Consider the following 23,385-nt stretch of genomic DNA (forward strand, 5'->3'; position numbering starts at 1 on the left):
CAGGCAGTTAGAGGTAGGAGTCTAGATCTCAGTGGAATGGTCAAAGTTTAGACCTAAATATTCAAGATTCATCTTGGTACAGGTGGTTTTTAAAACCTTAAGATTGGTTGAAATTACGTAGGTTGACAGTGTGGATCAGAGAAGGTCCTGAGCTAAGCCCTAAGGCACTGAAGGAGATGGAGAGGGAGTGGTCAGTAGGATGGGGGAAACCAGAAAAGTGCCCCATGGAATTAATTTCCTTTGCAGTGTGTTAGGTTCTGATTATTGATTTTTATTGTCTTTCCTAAGCACTAGATTTTTTTAAACGTATAATGATTTGGGAATTTCAGGCCCACTGTGCATGAGATTATTGTTTTCATCTCTCTTTCATTCTCCCCTTGCACAAACCCAGCCTCAGCCCCATTCCTTAGAGTCAAGTGGCATCCTAGCTGCTGTACCAGCTTCCTGTCACCTTCATGTTCCTTTGCCCTGCAAAGGCTGGACTTCCACTTGTCCTCCACTTGTCTCCTATACAGACAGCAATTTATACTGGTTCATTTGTGGTCCACTGTCTTGTTTTGGATCCTGGCCAGTTTTTGTTGTTGTTATTGTTTGTTTTTCCTTTTTTATCTGATTATTATTGCGTTATATTTGAACAGGTGATACTTCAGAAATGTGGATCTGTTGTGCCATGCCATGCTCGCCAGAAGTCTTCATACCTCAATTCTATATGTCCTTGGTTTTATATCCCTACATTTAAAAAAAAAAAAAAGTCAGCTTTTAGACAAAAAATTTACACTTAATAGATTTTTCATCATTTCTGTTTAGGTGTGTCTTTTTTTCTGTCATTGTCCCAATTATTCACATCTTTTGTTTTTCTTCACTTTTATGCTTATGGAAGTCAAATGTCTACTGTAAGTTAGTTTTCAAAAAAATTGGATTTTTAATATATTATCCTGAAACATTAATGTTGCCAGGGCTTTTAGGCAAAAGGATATAATTCAGACTAGTCTGCTTATTGCATCTATTTATCAGGACAGGATAAGGATATTATTTTGGCCTAACTCAGTTTGTTGTAGCTAATACTTACAGATTGAGAAATGTAAATGGGGAGCAAATAATACGTGCACAGGATACTTGCCTGGACATCATCTTAGTTAATGTAATGGAAATCCTTTAATACATGTTTATATATTTACACAGGGAGAATTAAATGTGGAAATTCTTTACCTCTGAAAAATTTAAAAATACCTTGAACCTTTACAAGTACACCTGACAGCTGTACTAAGAGTGCTTAGTGGCATTCGGGAGGGGTATGCCTGGGATTAATTCTCCTAGGCAGAATCCTAGAGCAGTTGTGCACCTAAGATGTTTTCCAGATAAAACACATGATGTGGAGCTGGAGCATACCTGAGATAGCCATCCTGTTACAGTATATGGCAATTAATCCTATTCACTTTGTTATAATTAATGAGAATGGTGAAATAGAAGTGTAATCATTTCTCCAAGAGGAAATGTCAGCCCATTAATGAGAATAGGGGTTATTATTGTCCGTTGAAGCAGCAACTATTCAGATTGCTGAGTTGGTGTGTTCACAGAGGTAGATGTTCATTTCAGGCTATAACAAAGAGAGGGAACATTTTTCAAGAGGATTAAAAAAGTGATGGCATTTTGACATGACTGCAGTTGTGGACACTAATAAAAATTCAGTACGTGTAAAATGTAATTTCTAAATATATAACTGGCATTTTAAGAGTCTTACCCAAACTCAAGCATTTATACATGTATATAAAATTAAGTAACCTTTAAATTGCCTTGTATTATTGTTATGTTAATACAGTCAAAATGGAATCCACTTTTTATTATGTGCCATAGACTACTTGCATTTGTTTTCTTTGTGGCTCTGTGTGTTAGACCATAGTGAGTTGAACTGGGTCTGAGAAATACTGTCCCTTTAGATTGTCAGAAGAATACCTTCCCTACTAGAGCAGCTTCTAGGGTTTATGCAATAATTCTTTGAAAAGTTAGAAAGTAGTGAACTGAGACAATCATAAAAAGATACATTGGGAAGCCATGATTTTTTTTCCTGGTTACAAGATAATATTTTATAAATAGTAAGACATCAGTGAATGTATATTAGAATTTATTGATGGCTTTTAGTACTTAAATTCTGTTGGCAGCTTAAAGATTTCCTGTCATTACTATGAATATCTTCATTGCCTTTCTGAAAGAATAGTAATATTACTGAAATTTTCATGGAATTCTGTATATATTAAATACTTAATACATACCAGGTTGCTAATGTTCAGAAAATATAGGTAACTTTTAGAACTAATGGGGTTTGGGTATTGCTTTCATTAAATTTTTATAGTTTACTTTCTGTCAGTAGTCCAACTTTTCAACTTAGAAAGTTCTGTCCAGCAGCTAGTGATCTGATGTATCTTTTTGGTGGATTTGCAGTAAATATTGGGAATTCATCTTTTAGACTATCAGTTATATATTATTATGCTAAATTTTCAAGAACGGTTTTATATATACATGTATTTAATTTCTTCATGTATGATCATGACCTTTTTCTTCTAAAGAATAAGCACTTCTTATATTGTGTTAAATGTTTAGGATGAAATCTTACCCTTTTGTTTGTTTTGTAAGTTTCACAAAATAGTAACATCCTTTTATTCCTTGGTCTACCTGTATCTTAGTAAGTTAGTTTCTCAGGGAACACATTAGTTGTTAATGGTTTTTGTAGCACATTTTGAGCCCACATTGTGGAAATTAATTGCGAAATAGGATTAATTTAGTTTAGCTTTTTTTTTTTTTTTTTTTTTTTTTTTGCTTTTAGGGTGGTATCTTCGAAAATGCCACTTAGCAAAATTTTTGTTTTCAGTAAAATTTATGTTGAAACTCTTTTTCTTTCAAAGTAAACAAAAACCTGTTACAAAAATTAGGAATTAGATTTCTTTCTTTGTTGACATCAGTAGCCAGAAATGTGGAGCTAACTAAATTGCATCAAATTTCAGAGACTATTAATGATACAGTCGGGGAAAGGGAGCTTCTATGCCACCTGTACTCTGAAAGACAAATTTAATTAGAGGTAGTGATATTTCAATGTAATTTGTTAATGGGTACAATCTGCAAAAAAACAAAAAACACAAAAGAGAGAATAATTCTGCCTAAGCACTGATAATTTTATATATTTTTAGCTGGCTTCTGTCTAAAGAAAGTGTTTTCATTGAATTTCATGGCATAGAGATGCCTAGAGGAAGAATATCAATGAAATGAAGAACAGCTTAAAAACTTTTGAATTATTAGAATGTATACAAGGGAGAATGCAATAATCTTGCTGCTTTCCCTGTAGTTTAATATATGAAATTGTATGCATAGCATTACAAGACTGCTCAAAAGCGAAATATGTATTTTTGAGGTCATAATCATTTTTCTATATCATCCCCACTGCTGTTTTGATTTTTTTTTTTCAGTTTTGTATTAAAGAAGAATATCATAGCACATTATTTCTTTCTTTTATTTGTGGCAACTTGTATATGTTAGTTAAATATGACATGACTTTTCCTGGAAAGGAAATGAAATAGCAGCTTCCAATATACTTCATATTTTGGGAAACATTATAATAAAAACTTTTTTGGTAGGGAAATATCAATACTTTTAGTAACAGAAAAAGTTTTATGAACCTAACCTGCAATAAGTTTGATTCTGATTTATTTTTATAGACTTTTCATCCTAATTTTACTGTCTTGTTATAGGTCACTGAAGTTGAGGTCTTGTTAGACATGATGGTCTAGGATGTGCTACACTAACAGTTACCACTAGTTTTCTGTGTTTGACACAAAAACTGATTTCCCATTCATGCTAAGTCCACTGTAGGTGTGGATGACTCTCAGGTCAACTCTCCATGGGGGTGGTTCACTCATCCTGTGGGCTTGATCTTATACTACCTCCAGCTGACCCGTTCTTTCATAATTACCACTGCAGGGGAAGAGGGCATCACCTTTTAAATGCTTCTGCTATAAAATGGAATGTATCCCTTCCACCTGCTGATTGTGTTGACCATATGGTCATGCTTAATGTCAAGGAAGATGAGAAGTGTCATCTTTCTGAATATCTAGGAAGGGGAGAAAAACTGAAGACCTTCTGAGCATCACTAATACTTACATTAGGCTTAATATTTCAGCAGCATGGCAAGAAGATCCATGTTTCTCAGCTAGAATGCCATGAATGGGATACAGGTATGCTACAGATACTCACTGTAACTGTTTTTTAGTTTTACAGTGGCTGCTAGGATTAGTAAAATAACATACATGGCTCACATTGAATTTCTGTTGGGCAGCATTTGCCCTCCAGGCTATCAGCAGGTAGCTCTTTGTGCCGAGAGAGAATAATTCCCAGGTATCAAGAAGATGATCTCTAGGACAGTAGTGCTGATGTCAGGTTATGGATGTTCTAACAAGGACTTGGCCTGCCTACCTTGCTACCTCTGTCATTCTGGTATGATCCCTGGAAGGCTGACTATAATTATACCTACTCTTCACCTCTACTATCATGTTCAAAAGACATGAACCAAGATTTCTCAGCCTATTCAAGCCACCATTATGTTTTGGTCCAAATAACCTTTACGCTTTTGCTAGACTAGAAGGAGAGTTTGGTAATGGAAAGTAAAAGGACAATATTGGGAAAATATTTTGGCTACAACTTCAGTGGTCTCATTTTAGGAGCAAATCAGTGCCTTAGTTTTATCACCTGACCTCCCAGGGGGAAGTAGAAGAATTAAAAGAAAATGAAATTATTTTGTTGAAATACTACATGGCTCAAACAAAGCATGGCTGAAGACTAGACCAGACCAACCAGAATTTGGCCTCTTCTCTACGATTTAAAGTTTCACAGATAAATTCTGGTTTCTAGCTTTTGATAAAGCTGTTGATTGACCCACAGCACTTATTGGTCAGTGATGTCTAGTGACTTCATAGCCACTAGAATCCATGCCCCCATGAATGATTAAGATACTAATTAGGCAACATAGAAATGATCCCATCAAATTAGAATTCATGTGCCCTTGGGCTTTTTATAATGTTAAAAAATATGAAGACTTTTTTACAATAAAACAGATAAAAATTAATTCACAACAGTTAAAATAATATTTGAAGGGATAATAGTCAAAATCTCATATGCACTACTGAATATACACTACATTGTTATTTGCTATAGTTACCCTATGCTGTAATAGAACCACAAACTTATTCTTCCTGTATAACTGATATTTAAAGTGATGGCTATGGTAATTACCCTGATTTGATCACTGTAGTACATGTACATGCATCAAAACATCACACCATACCCTATAAGTGTATATAATTATTGTCAATTAAAAATTAGTAAAAATAAAAATAAAATTTGAATAATGGCTTGCTCTGCAAAATTCCTGCAATTGCAAACACTTATTATTTCCTTTTTTTTTTTTTTTTTTTTTTGAGACAGGGTCTCGCTCTGTTGCCCAGACTGGAGTGCTGCAGTGGAGCGATCTCGGCTCACTGTAACCTCTGCCTACCGGATTCAAGCAATCCCCTGCCTCAGCCTCCCAAATAGCTGGGACTACAGGCGCACGCTGCCACACACGGCTGATTTTTTGTATTTTAGTAGAGATGGGATTTCACTGTGTTGCCCAGGCTGGTCTTGAACTCCTGAGTTGAGGCAGTCTGCCTGCCTCCGCCTCTCAGAGTGCTAGGATTACAAGCATGAGCCACCGTGCCCGGCCTATTATTTTCTATTATTTTTCTGAATAAGACTTGTGTAGACCCATTGCAAGAGAGGTTTCCCACATAACACTTTCCCAGATCATCTCCCTGACCAAGAACTTACTCATGGAGCAAGCACCACACAATTTCCCAAATTTCCCACCAAAATTCTTCAGTTAATCTCATCACAATTTTAATACCAATGTGTTTATCCTCTGAAGATTTTATGCAAGTATTGATTTTATCTTCCATTTTAATTTGCATATGTTTTGCTGATATTTTTCACTATTCTAAAATAGTATATAAATTTTATCATGTATTGTTATTGTGTGGTATCAGAAAATTATTAATTTTGTTAATTTTCTTAATTGCTTATTCTGTCTTCCCTCTTTCTTTTTACTCTTTCTTTGCTTTCTTTTCTTTTTTCCTTCTGATTGGATTTCAAGGTTAACAACTAGTCGAAAGTCTTATTATTGATGGAAATCAATAATTAACCTCCTGTGTTATAGAATTAAAGTGTTTATATTATATTTAACATATGCATTTTTAGAAAGAAACTCCTTTCAGTTAAATTAGTTGATTTCTCTTGATACTAAATTACTAAAGAGGACAGTAAGTTCCCGAAACTGATTGTTTTCAAAATATATTTTGGTTACCTAGGAATGCAGAAAGTGATTATATTGTGTATATTTTTAACTTTTAATTATTAAATTAAATTCTAATTTAGATCATTGTATGTTTAATTTTGAAGTTTTTTATATGCTTTAGTTTAAAGCATTTAAAATGCAGATAGTCTTAACTATACATTTTAAATACATATTATACTTTGTTATTTTTATGTATACTTTATATTATTAACAAATATATTTTCTAGATTTGTACATGCCTGCAATCTGTTTTGTCTTTAGATTTCATTTCTACATATGTTAATTTTCTCAGCACAAAGGATAATTTGAGAATAAATGCTGAAAACCTCTCAGCATCACTAGAATCCACCTCCCAAATTATTAGGCTAATTGGGCAATATAATGATAATTCTCTTAAATTGGCATACATGTGCCATTATAATTATTCGCACACATGGAGTGAACATTTTATTTCATGCAGACCTGATCAAGTGAGGCTACTTGCGTGATACATTTTTGTGGGCATTCTACCCCAAAACAGCCATCTTAGACATAAGTGGTTTTGAATTCTCTTACACAAAAAGTAAGAATGTTTCTTTATGAGATTAAATACAGCACTATATGATAAAGCTTTAAAAGCCATCTTTTACAAGATTTCACATATAATACTTTAAGCCAAAATGCATCCCACTTATGGGAATTTCTTATTTTACCAGCCTGTATGTTCACTCTCAGCAGTAGACTGGAAATTAATGAAGCAGAAGAAATAGAAAAGGAGCCCTGTTTGCATAACACTATCAGGACAGGCAGTGATGGCATGTCACACATCATAGTGACAACATTAATCAAACAGATTATTAAATTTAAAAAGTTACTGTATATTGATGACGTTAAGATATTAACATATTTGCTAATTAATAGACTTTTTAGAATACTTGAAGATCATTATTCTGAAAAAAATCAAAACAAACTTCTGTAGATTATGTATGCAAGGAGGCAAATAAATATTCATATTTCCTGTTTTAAAATATTTATATTGGCCAGGTGCAGTTGGCCTGTAATCCAATCATTTTGGGAGGCCGAGGCAGGTGGATCACTTGAATCCAGGAGTTTGAGACCACCCTAGCCAACATGATAAAACTCGTTTTTACTAAAAAATAACAAAAATTAGCTGGATGTGGTAGTGCATGCTTGTATTCCCAGCTACTGGGGAGGCTGAGGCAAGAGAATCACTTGAGCCTGGCAGGCTAAGGTTGCAGTGAGCCGAGATCACCCCACTGCATTCCAGCCTGGGATCAAAGTTAGACTCTGTCTCAAAATAAAATAATTCATATTCATATATGAGGCTGATGCTCTGACCCTAGTGGTGTGAAGCTATAAAGGCTGTGAATGATATGAAGGTGTAAACATCAAGATTTTAATCTGAGGTGAGTTTTACTCACACAGCAGCTCTTGGACATAAAAGTTTGCTCATAAATCTTAATTTCTCATAAAGTCATATGAAAATAGGAATCTAAATAAATGGCTGCAGCTTTATTCAAAGATAAGGGATTAGATTATCACATTTCCTGATATTTGCCAATGTGTACACAAGCTGTCCAAAAGGATACCTTTTTTCAAGAGTTAATTTAAAAAATGTATTGTGTGTTTGAATGTTACTCTCTTTAGATTTGTTGAAGGAGAGTTATTCACTTGAAAAAAAATAGTTTGCTTACTAGACATTTTAGAGCACCTGAATGAACTTAATTGAAAATTGCAAAGACCATATAATAATATTATACACCCAGAGTTTATAGATATGAAGCAAAAATTAAACTTTCAAAAAAGATAAAAATAATTCACTTGTAATGTGTTATTGGTGTTGTACTGAAAACCTGAAAAATGGTATTAGAACTATTAGCACAATCCCTGTGAATGTTTGAAACTCATTATTTTGAAGTATTTAATAGGAACAATTTTGATAAACATTTACATTTCCACAAGGACTTTCTACATTACAGTTGTCCTTGTAAAGTAAAGAAAGGACATGAAATTTAATAAATTTATTACTCATGACTCATGGCAAGAAATAACTTTCTATTATTTGGAGAAAAAGTGGTAAATATTATATTGTCCTTTGCTCCCACTAACTCTTGTGAATAAAGTTTTCATTGATGGTAATTAAGAATTTGATGTTTCAATCAGAAAACATACAAAGATATTTTATGAACACAAGGTCAAATTTATCATTAAAGATTCAAAAAATATTTTAGTTGGAAATTTTACAAATGTTGAAAAGTTTATGTATTCCCTAAATACTGTATTTGTTTTCTTATCATAATTATATGCCATAAGAAAAATGGAATAACGTTTTTTCACCAAGGGCTGCATAGACATTCTCAAGCTATCTCTCAAATTATCCCATTGTACATGTGTGAAAAGGATTGGTAAGCCCTGAAATGGCACCTAAATTATTCTAGGAAAAAAATCTTTCCTGTATAAAATTTAGAAAAGAACTATTTTGGCAAAATGATACCTAAGCAGAATTTTTTCAGATTTATGAGCAAATTTGTTATGAAGTAACCATTCTCCATTGGAATCTATAAGTAAAACCACTGTGAAATACACTGTTGAGACAGTTTCTCCCTACCTTCCTCCCTCCTAGTGCCTTTATTAATCGAAATCTCATTCGTTCAATAAATACTGCTCTATGATTGACAATGTGAAACTATTTCTCTTTTACCAATGCCTTTGAAAACAGCAATTAATGTGGAAAAAAAATAGTCAAAGGTATATTTAGACATGAAAATATTTTAGTGTTCTCATATAAGTGTTTCTAAATATGATATAATGTTTTACTTGAGCAAAAATTATAAACCATATGTGAGTATTTGCACATTTTCATTCATTTGGTTTATGTAGTGCTATTAACTGTTAATACATTTAATATATAAGATCTGTGGTTTCCTGTTAATATTTTATAAGGATATTATGGTTTTATGGTTAACATCATTTTCTGGTATTGCCTTTAGGGTAAAAAAATTCTTTAAAATAATTATTTCCTGATAATTAATTTTATGTAAATCGTGTTCACACAGTTTTATGTGGGCTAGAACACAGCAACTACATCTTATATATATAAACTTTGCAGTATCTATAATAATAAATTTGTTGTTTAATAGTGTGATTCTTTTGCCATGCTCATTTAATTGTGTGTAGACTTAATTAATCCAGAATCAAGCCTGCTCTTTCAGTTGTCTAAGGAAATGTGTTTTTGTGTTTCCCATGTTATAATATTCTGGAGTTTCTACTTGAGATCATCTGAACATAAGCAAATTTAATGTTGATGAAAGGAGCATTGTTCTTTGAGAAAAAGATTTCAAGCCAAATTTCAAAATTATTTTTGAAATAAAATTTTGACTATTTACATGTATCTATTAAAATAGCATAACTTTCATTAAATACCAACTCAGTATCTTTATACTTAGGATAGTTACATAAAATTATTGATCTGATTGTATTATCCAACTCTGACTAATACCAGCTTGAGGCAATTCAATGGAAGTCATGTTTGTGAGAGATTGGAGATATTGACAACTAGACAACTATCCATTCCTTTAAGATATATCTGTTAAGTAGCATGTTTGACCATCATCTGTAAGAAATGTTACACTTTTTTTTCCTTTTTTTTGAGACTGAGTCTCACTCCATTGCCAGGCTGGAGTGCAGTGTCACGATCTCAGCTCCCTGCAACCTCTGCCTCCCAGGTTCAAGCAAGTCTCCTGTCTCAGCCTCCTGAGTAGCTGGGACAACAGGAGTGCACCACCACACCCAGCTAATTTTTGTGTTTTTTAAGTAGAGACAGGGTTTCACCATGTTGGCCATGATGGTCTTGATCTCTTGACCTCATGATCCTCGTGATCCACCTGCCTTGGCCTCCTGAAGTGCTGGGATTACAGGCATGAGCCACCATGCCCGGCCAAATCTTACACTTTTTTAATTTAATAAACTTTACTTCTTAGACCAGTTTTATGTTAGCAGAAATACAGAGTTTCATGTATCTCTCCCAGTCCTGTGTTCCACTATTGGTAACATCCTGCATTAATGTAGTATATTTGTTACAGTTGACTAAAAAAGTGTAGTATATTTGTTAACAATTTGTTATATTTGTTAATACAAATGATGCATTATTATTAACTAAAGTTTCTAGTTGGCAGTAGGGCTCATTCTTTGTGTTACACAGCTCTATGGATTTTGCCAAAAACTTAGTGTTATGTATCTACCTTCAGAGTGTCATACAGAATAGTTTCACTGCTAAGCATGTATTTTAAGATAAATTTTTCATCATCTCTTCTTGAAAGCACATATATTAAAAATGATAAAACTTCATATTTTGAAAAATAAAAGTTGAAAATCTTGTTCATTATGTTACTCAGGGTTCTGAACCTGCCATTCATAAGGCAAGTGTTTTAATAACAGAAGCAGACTCCAGTGGACTATGTATTTCTCCTTACAACAGTCAAAAGTCCATGATATTTGCCTTATTTTCATCATCAAAGTTTAATTTTTGAATCTAATTTTTAAAATTGAAGTATTCCCCTTGTGTATCTTCTCCTTTCCATGTCGTTTCTGTGTACTATATTTTTAAGCCTGAAAGTCTTTTTGAAAGGCTGTGGACTAAAAACATATAATTTATAAATTACATATATATTACTGGTATATCTAAGATTCTGTAACTTAACAGTTTTCCACTTTTTTACTATTAACTTATAAGTTTCTGTAAAATAAACAACCTGAGTAAGTTTTAGTGTTTGTTCCTAGGGCAGAGGTGAATCTTGTCAAAATCAAGAAGATAGTCCTAGCTGCATCTAAGTCATAGGTGAACCAGATAACAGGCAATAAACCTTGACCAGTGGATGATACATAGAATTCACATGTTATCCATTGAAATTTGAAAGCTTTTTAACTTATGTGACTTGCAAATAATAAAACATGTTTCACATTGAAACATGTAATGAGTCAGGTGCCATACATGGATTGCTTCACAACCACAGGATCAAATCAGGACTAATATTTCATGAAGGAGAACTTTTTCAGTTGACTTCAATTTATCTAAGATATTGACCCAACTGGTTAAATGTGCAAAGGGAATGATGTAATACAACACATTCCATAGAGCCTGAATAATGCCAAAAGATTTTGTGTATTTTAATATTTGAGCAAATGAGAATTGGCGCCTATTTTTAAAACCCAGAAAATTGTAGTAACAGATATATTAAACAAATTCATATTGGTCCTAGGTTAGGGGCAGAGGTGATAGAAAAACTAATTGACTTTAAATGACTGACCTTTATACAATTTCCTCCAAAGTGTTTTCTCTAGTGTCATACTCTCTTAGGTCAACGTCTTCTCATTCACACGATGTGCAGTAAGTCACTTTTTGCAAATGCATTTTTTGCAAAGGCCTCTTTCTTTCCCTCCCAGAAACACTATGACACCTGAATCCAAATAGGTAACAATACAACATTAATAGAATAAGCGCCAGTGACTAAGAATCCTTTCTTCTGCCTGTCACACCCTTATCCCACCTGAGGGATCTCTGGCTAGTGCTCTCTGTAGGACCTTTAGGGAATACTCTGGTTTAAGAATCTCTCTCTCTCTCTCTCTCTCTCTCTCTCTCTCTCTCTCTCTCTCTCTCTCCCCCCCTCCCTCCCTCCCCCTTCTTTCTCTCTCCCTCTCTCTCTCCCTCCTTTCTTTTCTTTCTCTTTCTTTCTTTCTTTCTTTCTTTCTTTGTTTCTTCTTTCTTTCTTTCTCTCTCTTTCTTTCTTTTTCTTTCTTTCTTTCCATTAATTTTGTATCCTGAAACATTGCTGAATTTACCAGTTCTAGGGGCTTTTGGGATGAGTCTTTAGGGTTTTCTAGGTATACAATCATGTCATCAGCAAACAGAGATAGTTTGACTTCCTCTTTACCAATTTGGATGGTCTTTATGTCTTTCTTTTGTCTTATTGCTCTGGCTAGGACTTCCAGTACTGTGTCGAATAGAAGTAGTAAAAGTGAACATCCTTGTCCTGTTCCAGCTTTCAGCAGAAATGCTTTCAACTTTTCTTCATTCAGTATAGTGTTAGCTGTGGGTTTTCATAGATGGCTTTAATTACCTTAAAGTATGTCCCTTCTTCTATGCCAATTTTGCTGAGGGATTTAATTATAAAGGGATGCTGGATTTTTAAAGTCACACGTTAAGGAACTAGAGAAACAAGGACAAACCAACACAAACCCAGCAGAAGAAAAGAAATAACCAAGATCACAGTACAGCTCTATATGAAATTGAAACAAAAGAAAACATATGAAAGATAAATGAAACAAAAAGCTAGTTCTTTTAAAGATAAATAAAATTGATAGACCATTAGTGAGATTAACCAAGAAAAGAAGAGAGAATATCCAAATAAGCTCAAGTAGAAACAAAACAGGAGATATTACACCCAATACCACTACAAAAGATCATCCAGGGCTACTGTGAACACTTTTACACGCATAAACTAGAAAATATACAGGAGATGGATAAATTTCTGGAAATGTACAACCCTCCTAGATTAAACCAAGAAGTAGAAACTCTGAACAGATCAGTAACAAAAAGCTAGGTTGAAGTGGTAATTTTAAAATTTCCAAGAAAAAAAAAGTCAAGGACGAGATGGATTCACAGTTGAATTTTATCAGACATTCAAATAATTGGTACCAATTCTATTGACAGTATTCCACAAGATAGGGAAAGAGGGAATTCTCACTAAATCATTCTGTGAAGCCAGTATCATCCTAACCAGGAAGGGATATAACAAAAAAAAAAAAAAAGAAAGAAAAAAGAAAACAACCAATCATATCCCTGATGAACATAGATCTAAAAATCCTCGATAAAATACTAGCTAACAGAATACAACAGCATATCAGAAAGATAATCCACCATCATCAAGTGTGTTTCATACCAGAGATGCAGGGATGGTTTAACACCTGCAAGTCAATAAGTGTGATATACTATATAAACAGAATTAAAAGCAAATCACATAATCATCTCAATAGACACAGAAAAAGAATTTCTTTTTAATATTCTGTTTACTATGGAACTCTCAGAGATCTAAATTTAGCATTACTGTATTCAGATGCGTTTTCAGATCTTTCTCTCATTTCATTAATTTTATTGTTTTTACATTAAAGCTTTAGATTTCAGTGACTTACGAGTTTAGATTCTTTTGCACTTTTGTATGGAAGTAAACAGCTAGGAATCAAACAGCCATGGGCATAGATGACTTGAAGTTTTTGTCCTCATCTGTAGGACAGAAACAGTGTTTCCCACCTCTGGAGTCATTTTTAAAGTTTCTATGTGACATAGTCATAGGTGTCTTTTTCAGTGCCTGGCATTCTGCAAGTATTAATTCATTTTCTTCTGTTACCAACAATCTGATAAAAAGTTGAATTTTTGAAGTCCCTGGGTTTTGTTTGTTTATTTGTTTTTGTTGCTAAGATGTTACTGTAGTAGGCTGTGTGTACTTTTAAGTATCCAGTCTGTTTCCTAGTTTTTGAAACAGTTGTAAGATATTAATGGATATTTAATGAGCACTTATACTGTCCCTGCTGCTGTCAAGTGTCATAAGAAACAAAAGAACAAAAACTTAACTCTCATTAGCCCAAGTGAGTTTATACTCTGCTTAGTGAGAGAAGATGTACTCATATGAAATTATTAATAACCATTATTGTAACTGTTATTATAAAAATAAAGTATCAATATGTTTCATTGGACAGGAAGTACAAAAAATAAAAAATTTACAGCAGTTCCAAATGAGGGCATAGGCTGAAATCTTGTGAAAAGCATCATGGTGGACTCTTCCCCAACAGTGATGGCCTGGCTCTAGGGCTTTGATATGGAAAATGGGAGAGTATCCCAGATTAGATGATGAGCCTGTGGGAGTGGGCAGCATAAGGTAGGGGATGACTGGAACCTCTCTCACCAGGAAGTATATGTTTTAGAAAGTGGTGTAAGTAAAATTGAAGAGACCAGGTGACCAAGAACTAAGAGAGCATTGTATTCTAAGTTAAAGGTCTAATGTATATATAATGTTACAGATTTTAAGCAGGGAGGAGAAAATCATAGCAGGTGTCTAGTCTAGCAGTGGGTGTGCCATGACCAGGAACTGGGAAGACTACCCAGGAGGCATATGTAACAGTCCAGGTGTTTATGGATGACAATTAATACTAGAGTGATCATAGTTAACAAAAAAGTGTGTGGAAGAGTATGTAGTTTTTCTGATCCAGATTATGTTTTCCTTTTAATTTTTTTTTTTTTTAAGACGGAGTTTTGTTCTTGTTGCCCAGGCTGGAGTACAATGATGCGATCTTGGCTCACCACAACCTCTGCCCTCCAGTTTCAAGAGATTCTCTTGCCTCAGCCCCACAAATAGCTGGGATTACAGGCATATGCCGCCATGCCTGGCTAATTTTTTTGTATTTTTAGTAGAGACAGGGTTTCTTCATGTTGATCAAGCTGGTCTCGAACTTCTGACCTCAGATCCACCTGCCTCAGCCTCCCAAAGTACTGGGATTACAGGGGTGAGCCACTGTGCCTGGCCAGATTATGTTTTTAAGTACCATGAATTCCTCCTGTGATATAGAAAGGTACTTTTTATACAAAAAGATGGCAAAAGTCTCTTTTTGATTTCTCATCAGGATTCCAAACAGCAATTTCACTTTTCATTTTTTGTCTTTAATGAAAGATGAACAGTAGATGGCATTGTTTTGTAGAAAAGATTCCCATTTTTCACTTTTAAATCATGAGACATGGAAGATGGAGTAATTAAATATCTGTTGGGATACTTCTATTCCGAAGACAGACAAACATTTTGACTTAACATTATTTAGCTTGAGATATAACTTTTATTTTCACTTTGAAATGATTGAAATATGAAAGACGATATAGATGGCATTATATGGAAAATAATATATTCAGTAGTTAAAGTATTTTATGACTTCTATCAAGAATTTTATGGTTACTAAGGGAAATAAGCATGCCTGTTATTTGGCTGTGTCTGTGTACACGTCTCAGTGAATTTATACTAATGACAGCAAAAGAACTGTCAGCAGCTCTTATGTGCAATGGGGGTTCATAAACACTTTAAGTTACTTAGATTTTTAAGTTACTTAGATCCTCAAGAAATGCACAAGGTGTATTTGATTATATTTTGTAATATGTCCCTTTTAATTACATTCCAAAGAGTATCCCATGTAATTATAGCCAGAACATAACATCAGATGTTTACAGAAATAAAAACATCGCTTTTTATTTGATCCCTTTACTTGCTATTCCCATTGAATTTTTCTTCAGAAAAAACAATTAAGGACTTTAAAGGAAATAATTTTCCTTAGAGAATATTTTTATTATTTTATTATATCATGAATATGTCTAGTTCTACACAAGTTCATGGTTTAATTTTTGTTTTATTACCTGTGGAGACATCAGCTGCCATAGCATTTAAGAAAGCACTAGTTGTTTCTTTGTTTTTTTCAAGTGTGAAGTCCTTGCATTATGATAGAGATAAGACATTGAACCTTATTGAATTCTTATACTCTTTTCATATTTTTTTAATTTAAAATTTCTTTTGGGATACACTTTTATTTTCATTTGTTTTAAAATTTGTAAATATGTTACTGCTTAATACAGGTACCATAAGCACTAGAAGGAATAGAAATTTGCAAGTTATTCACCTATTAATTACCATAAGGTCTTATAATTCTAGAGCATAGTAGGCATTCAACATTAATAAATGCATTGTTTTCTTTGTGTAATCATTTGTTCAGAAATTATTTATTAAGACTATGTGCCAGAAAGTGTTCAGGGTATGCAAGATAACTAAGAACATTTGCCCTGAACTGCCTCTTCCAGGCAGTGTCAGACATGACTAAGAAACTGAGGTAGCAGAGCTCAGACTGCTACATGAAAACTGAGAACAAGGGGTTTGTTCATTGTACTTTGAGTGACTTTAGACCTGGGACTGAAGAGTGAGTAGAAGTTTGTAATAGGGCGGGAGGCAGTATTAGTGAAAGATGTCAGGGTGAAAAGCAGGTGCACCTGAGGACCTAGTGTCAAGGGAAGTATGGAAAGAAGGAGAAAGCTTTGGAAGAAGGAAATGCTAGGGCAGAGCTCAGAACTACCATCTGGCATTTCATAGTATGAAAATGCCTTTAATATAATAAAGTAAAAGTAAAACTTCTGTGATTCACACTACTGTATTTTATCCTTTTAATCAAGCAGGATATGGGTTTAAGTATTAGTTGTTTTTGCCTCTGTAGTATAATTATAATAACTGACATACTTCTGATCTTTTACAGTGAAGTTTAGCAACTGCAATGGAAAAAGAAAAGTGCAATATGAGAGCAGTGAGCCAGCAGATTTTAAGGTGGATGAAGATGGCATGGTATATGCTGTGAGAAGCTTTCCACTCTCTTCTGAGCATGCCAAGTTCCTAATATATGCCCAGGACAAAGAGACCCAAGAAAAGTGGCAAGTGGCAGTAAAATTGAGCCTCAAGCCAACCTTAACTGAGGAGTCAGTGAAGGTATAGTATCCAAATATGGCTTTAAGATGGGTTAAAAATCAGATTTATACAGTTTGAACTAAATACATACTTTGCTTCAGATCACATTAATGGATGGCCACTATTTGAATTTTTATCAACTTCAGTCATTTTAATAGTATTTTGTTGTGTTTTTCATCTTTTAAGATACTTAGACTAAATATATATTAAGCAACTAGAAATTGTATATTATCAACTTCAGTCATTTTAATAGTATTTTGTTGTGTTTTTCATCTTTTAAGATACTTAGACTAAATATATATTAAGCAACTAGAAATTGTATATTAAAGTTTTATTTATACTTTAAGATTTATAACTTAAATTAGAAGCAGTTTGTTTTAAATTTCTTAGAAGCTTTACAAGCTGTTAAATAAAATAGAAAATAAACAATTCTTTACAAGATATCATCAGTCAGATTTATTAGATGAGTACTACAGATTTAAAGTAGTAACAGAAAATCATTCCTGGCAATGAATATTGGGTTTTTGTCTTTTCCCTTAATAATCAAATTGGGGGGGTTTGAATTATTTATATTACCTTGACTTTTCAGGAATGATATAATCCTCTGGTGGAAGCTACTATAAGCCAAGATAAAATAAACAAGACAAATTTCCAACAGAGTGCCATTCAATTCAACAAATATTTATCGAGCACTTAATTTGTATAAGTCCCTGTTAGGAGTTTTAAATAAAATGCAGTAACTTCAGTAAAGTTATGATAATATTATTTTTCTGAATATTTTAGTTTTTTTAGTTAATTCAAAACAAATATGATGGGACACACCCATATATTCTTAAGTCCATGAACTATGGAACTATGCCTACTACTTTAGTTTATACTTATTATACTGTGAGAGATAGAAACACACATAGTCATTTCTGGTATTTAATTGTAAATGTAATATACTCACAATCAAACATGAATAATGTATCAGAGGAAAATATATCATTTTTCTCTTATTTCAGTGTTGTGGTTTTATTATGTGAAAGTTAATTTGTTAATCTATTAACTGTTCAAGGAAGTCATGTCATTTGGGTAATATAAAGTGAAAAACCAGTAACTAATGGAGTGAAAAGATGCTTTTGTTGTTGATTTGCTATGTTCCAGCAAACTAGCTTGGATATTTGCACTGAAGCAGCAAGGGCTAATGGCTAAAATGTCTGCAGATAGAGGGAGAAACAGAAGAAAATGTTGACATCCAGCAGAGATTAATACCTAATGTGCAAAGTGGGTCATCTACAGCATCCATCATGGCTGACATAGGTTTAGAATAATTACAGCATTAATTCTGTGGGATTTAATAGGGTCATAAATATTTGAGACATTCCTTAGCAATATGTATTAAACTTCTCTTGGAATTCAAATTATATTTTAGCACATCAAGATCTAAATTTAATGTACAGTAGTGCATTACCTGAACTGTGGTTTAAACTAATGAGAAATACATAAAAGGGTACTATTACATTTTGCTCAATATTAACTACTATCTAAGAAGGTTTATAGAAACTGCAAATAGTTTACACAGCTGTGCCATATAATAAATTGTTTAGAATTCAATTTTTCAGATAGAGTATAACCCAAAAATTTTATGGTGTTTTCTGTTATTTTAATAGGGGGCCAGGGAAAAGGGCCTCCAGACTTGTTTTTTGTTCATAATAAACTGATTCTCATGCTTTCAGGTATTCAATAATATTGATGTACTTTCAGAAAATGTTTTTCCTAGTACTCAGGAATGTCTTGTTATATTTTAATGTAAAGGAGTCACCAGAAGTTGAAGAAATAGTATTCCCAAGACAACTGGGTAAGCACAGTGGCCACCTACAAAGACAGAAGAGAGACTGGGTCATCCCTCCAATCAACTTGCCAGAAAACTCCAGGGGACCTTTTCCTCAAGAGCTTGTCAGGGTAAGGTGGCACAATTTTAACTGTTTCATAGCATGAGGCAAGCGTATATTAGAAATATTTCTATTTTGTTTTTAATGAAGTAGAGTTTATGACATGTATATACTAAAAGTGTTATTCTGTATAGATAGAATTTCTGTAATGTTGAGAAAGCCTCTTCTCATTTTCTTTGTTACCTCTCAGATTATTTATAAGCAGAGCTCTCTTGTAGGTCCTGTACACTGTGGATTAGAAAGCTTGTTCAGTTTGTGACTACACAAACCCTAAAGCCAAGACACATTCCCATCCATACAATTTTTACCCTCACAACACACACACCCCTAAGCTTCCCTGTCTGAAAGCTGGGCTCTCTGTGATGATCTTTGCCCTCTACAGACAGTTTTTGGGCCACACAAAAAATAAAGGGCCATCATTGTTAAAAATGCCAGCACCAAATGCATTTGAGAGTTTTTTAAAGAAAAGAATGACCTCTGATACCATTAACAGAATTCCCAGGGCAATGTAAAATCATAGGCTTTCAAATCTAAGTTTTTTTATTTACTCTAGATACATATCATCAGCTACAAAAAGAAAAATGTAGGTATTTTTGCACTTTAGTAAACTTAACAACCCATTATTTATTACAAAAGGATAGTAAGACAAGGTTGTTGTATTGCCATTTATTAAAATAAAAATGTTTCTGTATATGATTATTTTAGCGTTCTAACACATACTGAAAGTTTTAAAAAAAATAAGCCACTTATTTATGTTGTGTATTCCGTCCAAGTGTACATTATAATTAAGTTTAACAATGAATGTAACTGAAATGAAGATACTCTTTCTTTTTCTGCTTTAAAGAAGTTTGAGAGAAAAGAGAATTTTGCTTTAACCTAAAAGAAAAACAACTAGATTTTATTGAAGAATTAAGTGGAAGTACCTAATACATAAGGATCTCTTATTATTTCTCTGTGCCTCCCTCCCTTCATCCCCTTTCATAGCCTGTTCTGTCTCCTCTGACTGCACATACATTGACTTAATTTTCCTGAGGGTTGTACTTGGAGAAGGCAGTGAGCCTATAAATGGTATAATGTTTGCAAGCATAAAAATATAAAAATATATTTTAAAATGCTTTCTTTTGTACTTTATTATTAATGAAAATGTCAGATGTCACTTTAAAATGATGTGGAAAGCTTTGGTTGCAGTGAACAGTGTTAGTACAATGCAAGTACAGAAATCTGACATTCAGGCTCAACCATAACTGTATTAGAGTTCCATTTGAGGATATTTCACACTGTGGAGAGACAATTCATTTTTGTTGTTACTGATGCAAGAATGCAAACAATGTTTATTTTAATGAAATTGGACACCCGTTAACTATGTTAAATCATCTAACCTAGAAACTCCCAGGACAGAGTTTAATTGTTTAAATTAAACTGACACTTGTAGATTTGGAATTTTTGCCCTGCTCCTAGTGAGTCTTCTTTTAGATGTTAATGTTGCCTCCAGTCTTTCTGGTGATAGATGACATCTCTTTTGAAGTCCATCACTAAGAAGCAGAGGAAGAACAGGCACTAGGAGAGTTTCAGTGATTTTCTGGGAAGAGATGGTGTAAGTTTGTAGCTGAAAAAGGACATGAAGTGTGATGTGCCCCATCTCTGGTAATGAGCTCATTTAATCTGTCACTTAATGTGATTGTTTTCTTGATCCTCAGATCAGGTCTGATAGAGATAAAAACCTTTCACTGCGGTACAGCGTAACTGGGCCAGGAGCTGACCAGCCTCCAACTGGTATCTTCATTATCAACCCCATCTCAGGTCAGCTGTCAGTGACAAAGCCCCTGGATCGCGAGCAGATAGCCCGGTTTCATGTAAGATTCCCACCAGTTGATAAATCTATGTATTAACACTTCCTCTGAATGTCTGCAGAGTTTACCATTTTGTCTTATGTCTGTCTGAAAGCCTTGATATTGAGTTTTAAGAATTGCATCTGTAGTCTTTTAATTTATTTTAATAATTTTGTTGTTTTTATAATTGATAAATGCCCTGATAGAAAAACAAATAGTGCCCACAACAAAGAAAGAAGGAAGTGAAATTGTCTAAAATTTCGTTACTCTGTTAGTAACTCTCTACTCTGTTTAGTAGAGACAGAAACCCTGTCTTTACTAAAAATACAAAAAAATTAGCAAGACGTGGTGGTGGGTACCTGTAATCCCAGCTACTCAGGAGGTTGAGGCATGAAAATCTCTTGAACCCAAGAGGCAGAAGTTGCAGTGAGCCAAGATCACGCCATTGCACTCCAGCCTCAGTGACAGAGCAAGACTCTGTCTCAAAAAAAAAAAAAAAAAAAAAAAATCCATTGTGCTCTGAGAACAATGCCTAGCATATAGAAAATGATGGCTCTTTGCTACTGTATCTATCCTAATTATATAGACTTGGCATAAATTCAATTTTGATAGGAAGAACAGCTTTTGTTTTTCAGCTGTGAGTTTATTCTTGCATTTTAGTAGCCTTTTAATTGTGTATATATCCTCTTACAGAAATAAATCTGTTAAATAGTTTTGTTTTCTAATTACTTTTGCAGTTGAGGGCACATGCGGTAGATATTAATGGAAATCAAGTGGAGAACCCCATTGACATTGTCATCAATGTTATTGACATGAATGACAACAGACCTGAGTTCTTACACCAGGTTTGGAATGGGACAGTTCCTGAGGGATCAAAGCCTGGTAAGTGTAAAGATAATAATTTGAAGATGACTTGAGGAAAGTATAGTATAACCAGCCCTGTTATATGAGCAAGAAATGGAGAAATCATATGAGCCTTTTTGGATCTTTTTTTATTCATAATGCTTTTGGGAAAGAAGGAAGGTAACTTAGGGAAAAACTGAAAAGAGAAAAACAAAACAAAAAATCCCCCTTATTGCCCATGATGATTTTTCCCACCTTTGAAAAAATATGCACTACAGTATTTGATTCTGTCCTGTGGAATACATAGGATCCTTTCATTCTGCTTTAGTTGATCCACACAGTGCAGCTTGAAAGTGAGTCCCAGAATACGTGAGGCTGTGTTTATAAAGTACAGTTGGGACTGTATGAGACACAGCAGCAATTAAACACATTGGGAAAGCCTTAAAGATAGTTGACGTTCCTGGGACTAGGTGGCGAAGTCAGACCTAAAGCCTGGAAGGGGCTTGGTGACAACTGTGATTGCTGCCCTCTAAGAGCTCCACAGGACAGTTACTTTCAGGGTGGCCAGCACGTCCCCTGCAACCCTGTCCCTTCAACCAGCACAGTGGAAAATGGCCCTGGCCTAGAAATAGCTCTTTTGGAAAGCCACTCAACATTGTGAAGTGGTATTTGGCTAAGATTTTAGATTCTTGTATTAAAAACATGACACACTTCAGTCACTGTAGAATAGCCAGGCCAGAACGGCCTGTTTAGGCCTAGAAAACCAGTGGACAAGATAATCAGTTGGTCTAGGGATGGTAAAAGTAAGTGTTTGACCAAGCTTCCTGAGATGACATGGTGTGCAGAGAGATTTAATTAGCTATTGTATTTTTGTTTTGTATTTTTAAAAGCCTCAGCATTTAAAATTGTGCTGCATAATACTTTGGTCATCTACACAGTTTATGCAACTCCTTTATGCATAAGTCAGTGTATAGATATAACCAATGATGCCTCAGATGCATACATTTTCTTGGTCCAAGTGCATATATCTGCCTCTTCAGAAAAGACGTAGGGGTAGGGTGGGGGCAGCTGGAGGGAGGCCAGGGGCTGTGCAGGAAGTTCAGCCATCTGTGACTCCTTCTAAGTCATATCGTCAGAGTAGCTTTCTTCAGTATTTTAAAATACAGTAAAACTGAAGCAAATTCAGCATTTCCTTACTAAAACACAAGTCTTATACAAATATTCCAAAGAAAACAAACATTGGGCTTTTGGGAATGTGGAAATTTTTAAATATTATTTTCTTTTTTTCTCTATTATTTCAAACATTACAAGAATAGTTTCACAAAAATTGTTTAAAATGAGCCACTAAAGCTATATTTATGACACATTTTACCATGAATTTCCATATGAGCCACCCATAAATAAAAGACACTCAGCTATTGCTAGAAGTAGACATATTGTGAGTATATTTCCTGTAGTTCTGTAAGTTTGAAAACAGCCTTCTAGGCAAGATTTGTGATGAATCTTGAGGTAAACTGTGTTGTGATCTATATTTTGGCTCACACTTCTGAAACATACCTTTTTATTCTAATGATTTATTCATTCATTCAGCAAATGTTTATGAAGCATGTGCTATGTGATAGGCCCTGTTCTGACACTGTGGATACAGTGGTGACAAGCTAGTTCCTGCCCTGTTGGAGCTTGAATACTAGTAGGGGAGAGAAATATAAAACGCAAGTACACAATGAAGGTTTTGAAAAAATAAGAGTATAGGAATGACACATAATCAAAACAGATAAATTGTTTAAAGGGACAAGTTCTGAAACAAGATTTGAATATTACCAAAGTATGGTTAATTCAGAACCCAAGGTCTACCGTGGAGAGAGTAT

The 23,385-nt window shown here is 34.1% G+C and overlaps 1 protein-coding gene across 1 annotated transcript in view; it reads left to right on the forward strand.

Annotated features, from left to right (window-relative positions):
* CDH2 (cadherin 2) overlaps window positions 1–23,385 on the forward strand; it is a 228,994-nt gene that overhangs the window by 152,683 nt on the left and 52,926 nt on the right. Inside the window, exons 3-6 of the mRNA XM_012447269.3 lie at window positions 16,706–16,932; window positions 18,709–18,855; window positions 20,543–20,698; window positions 21,412–21,556. Coding sequence (XP_012302692.1) covers window positions 16,706–16,932; window positions 18,709–18,855; window positions 20,543–20,698; window positions 21,412–21,556 — 675 coding nt within the window. The remainder of the gene's footprint in view (window positions 1–16,705; window positions 16,933–18,708; window positions 18,856–20,542; window positions 20,699–21,411; window positions 21,557–23,385) is intronic.

Source organism: Aotus nancymaae, unplaced genomic scaffold (genome assembly GCF_030222135.1).
Source record: "Aotus nancymaae isolate 86718 unplaced genomic scaffold, 86718_ANA_hifiasm-v0.15.2.pri h1tg000020l, whole genome shotgun sequence".
Lineage (NCBI taxonomy): Eukaryota > Metazoa > Chordata > Mammalia > Primates > Aotidae > Aotus > Aotus nancymaae.